Source organism: Diadema setosum, chromosome 20 (genome assembly GCF_964275005.1).
Source record: "Diadema setosum chromosome 20, eeDiaSeto1, whole genome shotgun sequence".
Lineage (NCBI taxonomy): Eukaryota > Metazoa > Echinodermata > Echinoidea > Diadematoida > Diadematidae > Diadema > Diadema setosum.
Window position 1 is genome coordinate 6,181,791 of NC_092704.1, and position 6,028 is coordinate 6,187,818.

General features: G+C 37.1%; 1 protein-coding gene across 1 annotated transcript in view; it reads left to right on the plus strand.

The window, feature by feature from the left end:
* The window catches only part of LOC140244046 (polypeptide N-acetylgalactosaminyltransferase 13-like), a 44,475-nt gene extending 41,747 nt beyond the window's left edge, over window positions 1–2,728 (plus strand). Inside the window, exon 11 of the mRNA XM_072323696.1 lies at window positions 2,567–2,728. Coding sequence (XP_072179797.1) covers window positions 2,567–2,728 — 162 coding nt within the window. The remainder of the gene's footprint in view (window positions 1–2,566) is intronic.
* The last annotated feature ends 3,300 nt before the right edge of the window (window positions 2,729–6,028 follow it).

Genomic DNA, 6,028 nt, shown 5'->3' on the forward strand with positions numbered 1-6,028 from the left:
GAAATAACATGACGTTAATATGTATGAACATGTTTGGAATTTGATTGTCCATACGCGAAATTGAATGACTGAAATACCAATTTTGAATGCCCGTTTTACGAATTCGAAAGGCACATGTTCAAATTTCATTGATCGAAATGCTAAATTGAACGACCAACTTGCAATGACAGAATGTGCAGTGACGAGGATTTTCGATAAATTGAATGAACCTTTTATCAAATGGACTGACAAAAGTGCGAAATTGGCCGGGAAAACCTATATTTCTCTGCAGTCTTACCCACTTTATGCTCCACACACACACACACACACACACACATATGAATGTATATATGAAGAGTTTGTTTGCAAAAACCGATAAGTCCATATTTGTCAAATTTGCGATTAAAGGTCAAGAAAAATAAAGAGAATAATAATAACATTTTTGCTTCTTTTGATAATAACTTCAAAAATATACCTTTATATGTGATGACCAATATATCATTTAAAAGGTATTATTTTGTACTTTATGACAGAGACTGTACTTCAAAATCGTCAAAAATGGACTTATTGTTTTTTGCAAACAAACTCTTCATATATATATATATACATATATATATATATTGTACTTGTATGTCGGAGGGGTGTTTGAAAGTCCCTATGTCTTTTTTTCTTGAAATTTGATAAGCACTGATTTATTATAAAACTCTCCTTAACATAACCCAGTATAAAAGTCATGAATATCGCTGCACAATGACAGCGTAACCACAGTTTGTCTATTCTATGACTGCTTCTCTAATGTTTAACTTATCGATCTATATTGTATTTTATTTGTGGTATAATTATGTTATGTATTCTTTACATTTATGACGCCTAGTCATATATTATTTGAGTTGCACAAATAAAATTACAAAATTTCATATACCTTTTATTACTGTAAAGCAAATTATAGGATTACGATTTTTCACAACTTGTATTATACGCCATTCAATTTCAGTTTCCCCCAGTGTACAATGCAAGACAGTCCAGTATGTGATAGCCTTGCTGTCATAATACACTGACTTAGCAGGGATCGTCAGAGAAAACCATATTGTCCACAATATAACAATCTGTAACTATCCGTAACTATCCGAAAATTTCCGCAACTCTCCGCAAGTGTTCAAAACTATTATGTGCCAATCCGTAAGAATATCCGCAAGTGGACGCAAGTATTCGCATCTGGTCGTATCTGTTCGTATCGCCCGCATTTTTCCCCCGTATGTTTTATTCAAATTTTCTGGTGACGGCAAAGGATCCGCGGGAGTCCGCAGAAAAAATGACCTTTTTGGACGTAACGCCGGACGCAGAGTATTATGTGACTGGGGCTTAAGCGTATGGGGCTGCACGCTGCTGGTCGCAGTTATCATGCAATAATGGTTTCGTACAATACGTGTACTACCCTCGCCGCCGTACGGCGGCGGCTCTGGTACGAAACCATTATTGCATGATTACTAAGACATGAGAGCACTTTGGGGCGAGTAAGTCTCACAGTGTTAGTTATATGAAAGGTACTTTAACCTGAAACACAAACTAAGACAAGGAAATTCAGGGAAACTTTTGAGGTGATACCAAAACTTTATATCTTTAAGTGTGTGCTTTCTGTACACACTGCAGTTCGACTTGCAAACAGTGTATATTGTAGGAAAGCAAACGAACGAACAAATTAGTGTCTCCATTTATCATTTCCAATCCTTATCAAGTGAGAATACACTCTTTTATCTGCCCCCCCCCCCCCCGAGAAGATTGTTTTTTTTTTTGGTTGGTTTTTTTTTGTTGTTGTTTTTGTTTTTTGTTGTTGTTGTTTTTTTTTTTTTGGGGGGGGGGGGGGGGGGAGAACCGCCAAAATCTTCCATGGCCTATTTCTGAGGTCCTGAAACTCTCCATCACTATAATTTTTGTTGATTTTGTTATGTGGTATAATGTTGATTGATTAAAATGTGTAATGTTTTATATTTATATAGTTTATAGGGGGTGCTCTAACACTCCGCACTTCCTGTGAAGTAGTGACGGAGAATGCGTTATCAAACTAATTAATATTTGCAAATTTGTGGACATTTTATACCTGAAAACCTAATAACGAGCAAAAGACCGGAGAAGTAAATGATTCTAACCGTAACAGCTCAGGCATTGTCAGGTTTCGTCTGGCAACGGGCGAGCTTGCCTAAAACTTACTCGATTAGCAACAACTAATTCATAGTAGCTGGATTTTGCCACAAGGTCCTTAGAGAGAGAGAGAGAGAGAGAAAAACCCAACATTTTCATGAATTTGAATACATGCCGGGCTGTTCATTTGAACCTATCCATCTGAATTATTTTCAATGTAGTGTATGCGATATTACCTATTGCTACGTGAGACAAATTCGGGTCAGCCTTTATATATATATATATATATATATAAATATATATATATATATATATATATATATATATATATATATATATATATATATATATATGCATGTATATATATAGTATGCAACAATTATGAAGATATGGATAAAATCTAAATGGTCTGTTGATCTTGTTCGATATCTTTGCTTCTATTTTTCAGACCCGTAGTATAGAACACCAACTGACCGGACTGTGTATGGGTCTAGCGACGGAGCTTGATCGATCCGTGATGAAATCATTCCTTGTTCTGCAGGACTGTTCTTTTCGTCCCACCCAACAGTGGACCGTATTGGACACGCCCATCGAATCTCCATGGAGATGACCTATGCCCATGGCAACCGGGAGGAGGATCTAGGAGGGATCTCTGGTTAATCCGAGCTCCTCCCAGTCTTTTGTCCGCCATAGGAAGGATTGTCTTAATATGGAGTATTATGATGTTATGATTTGTATGTTAAATTCTGATTTTCCATCTGACAAATGAAGATAGTTGGATAGCCCATCTTAACCTGCGGTCGCTGATCTTCCATTGGATCCAGTTGTGAAGTATCTGGGGCCGACCACTTTATCGGATCGTGCACCCTGCTCTTTGCGATGAATGAAGCGGGATCTTTGACAAGTATTATGGATTATGACTCTCTCTTACACGGGGCCACCGTTTCATGTCGTATCAGAGGGACGGAGTTTTTTTGCCTCTACTAGCATGACTAGAGAGGACAGCACGATGACGCACAACATTGCTCAGTATTCTAAAGACTCATTTGGATTCGATTCGGTCAGAAAAAGGGCAGATACTACGCTGGAGACTGAGCCACCTCGCCGCTCCAATTTACAGCTACTTTGATAACAGTAATGCAAACGTTGAAGCCATGGAAAGACATGTGACATCATAGAGAAACACTACTACGTCATAAAATAGATCATGATCTATCCATTCTGTCAGATTATGTTGCCTTTCATCGTCCACAGCATCATATTACCAGTTGAAAATGAGCCCCTGACTTTGATGAAAATAATATATTATGATGCATATTGTTGTGGAGTCATCTGCCAAATTCTGTAATGTGTTAATCTCAAAAGAATCTCAAGACAATTCTGCTGAAGCGTGTAAATCTTCATTAGACAGCACTCGTATTTTCAACCCTTATAATCCTCATAACCTGCATAAAATGTAATGCAACCACAGACGTGAGATTCTTTTGAGAGGAAAGCTTAGTCCCGTGTGCCTGCAGTCGGCGTCTGGGATAGGATCTATAACACAGTTCTTTATCCCCAGAATTTGAAGACGCGAACTTCAACATTGCTTGTATCGAACCTCGACAATCACTTCCTCTGTCATGTCTATGTACCCCCAAAAGGCACTACATTGAATCACACACACCTATACACACATATGTGCTGTGTCGTCAGACTGGGATGTATGGAAACTGTCCAAAAGCCCTCTTATTCTATATCTTGTTTCTCAACATGCCAGCAGCAGTAATAATGAGGATTCTGATCGAGGTATAATATTACTGACTAGAAGAGAGATTAGTGTTTACGTGATTCGACTAGGGATGTTAGAAAAGGACGTTAAAGGGATAGTATGGTATTGGTCAAGATAGGAATTGGGCTTTTAACTTTTTGCGAGATATCAAGAAACCACTTATGAAATAGTACAGAGCATACCATTTTAGGAGGAATTTAGAGTTTATTTCATGAAAATCGGTTTTGCAATGGATGAGACATCAAAAAATAAAGTAAAACAAAGCGATTGTAATAAAAGGTGGGTCCCACCTTTTATTAGGATTGCTCTGTTTTGGATATCTCGGCCATTTCAAAACCAATTTTTATCAAACAAAACGCTGAATTCCTCTTGGAATTACACACTCTTTCATATTTCATAGAGGTTTCTCATTATCTAGCTCCAAAATGTTAGAAACCTGAAGTTAGCTCTCAGCTAAAACTATACGATCCTTTTAAAGTAGCAGATCATATATCGATTTACTTACGAGGCTGAACTTAGCTTTCACTTTATTCCAAAAAGTTCTCCGTCAAAGGCTTAACGGTACCACATTCAGAGGAGTATAACGTTTTCACATTTGGCGGCGTTCTGTGTCTGAAATATTTCACATCTCTGCGCATACTTACATTGAATTTATTCGTATATGTACAATAATATATGAAATATAGCTTGAATACGTCATATATATTTTATGTATATATTATACATTTACATGTTGGATAAAATGTTACCCTGCATCATAAAACCAACAAGAAGTCGCCAGACATGGATTTTTAGTTAAGGGCAGATTCTGAAAGAGCAGACTCTAAGCTTTAAAATGATGTATCAATTCAAATGGACTCCCCTAACCTACCTAAATACTGGAAACAAAGCACACACTCTGGAAAAGTTACTTAGAAAAGAGGCTCTGAAGTACAGGGTCAACTCAAGCACTTAATCTTTACCAAGCCGTGCTAGCAGTGCCAGGAAAGAGACAAAACACAGGATGTGAGCCACGGGAGCAACAACAATGAAGAGATTATCAGATTAAGCTAAAATTGAGCATGTTCTATTCACATATTCTGTCCATGATTAACGCAAACTTTCAAAGCAATAGCATTATTCTTTCGAAAGTTATTACACTTGAAAGTGAAGAGTGTGCAAAGGATTTCAAGAAATGAAAAGGGGCCTCTAAGACATAGCTGATTATTCTACTCTCCCCCAAAAAGGGTTGTAAAAGAAAATGCTGAAAGCACACTTTCATATTCATGTTATGATCCCAAACTAAAGAATAATGTAGAAGGAGGATAGCTCTTTCAGAATATATGAAAAACTCAAGATTGACTCGGTTGGCCCATTTCACCTTTTTTTGAGTCCTCACGTAAATCCAAGGGCTGCGACTTTTTGTTGGTTTTGTGATACACGGTCACAAATGCCCCTCAAAAAGAGAGAGGACTGATTTGCTCTCTTTCAGTCTCGAACAATGTTTGTATAACAAAGTGGAACTATCGTCAAACAACGTAAAAATACTGTAGTATGTATTAAGCCTACACACGGAGTCACGTCTTCTTTGCCGGACCAAAGAATCCAAATAAAATATGTCAAATACAACTATAATATCATGTATTGTAGTTGTTTGTGTGTGGGTCTTTGTTACACAGGTTGGTTGTGTCACAAGCCTTGATATAATCATGCAGAGAGAAATAGGGAAAGAAAGGGGAAGTGAAATTCGGATACAGATACGGTTAAACTCTTTTATTACTTCGTCAAGATTATTTATGAACTCAAATCCGACTGTAACTTGAATTTTAAATATAGGTTTTACGGGCCAAATTTGGCACTTTTGTCAGTCCAATTCCCAATTGCTGCATTCAATTTTGCAAAATTTAGCGTAGATGACATGTTCGGTATTTCAATTTTATGATCTCTTCATTCAAATTGCTTTTTGGAGCATTCAAATTACTTTTAGGCTCATTCTAATTAACACTTTTTCATTTGAAATTCGTAAAGCAAGCACCATTTCGTTATTCGTTCATTCAATTTAGAATGATATAGTCACGTGATCACGGACATGCTGCAAGCGTTCATTCGAATTCATTTTGGGGCATCCAATTTAACATCTTTTGCATTCAATTTAGCACG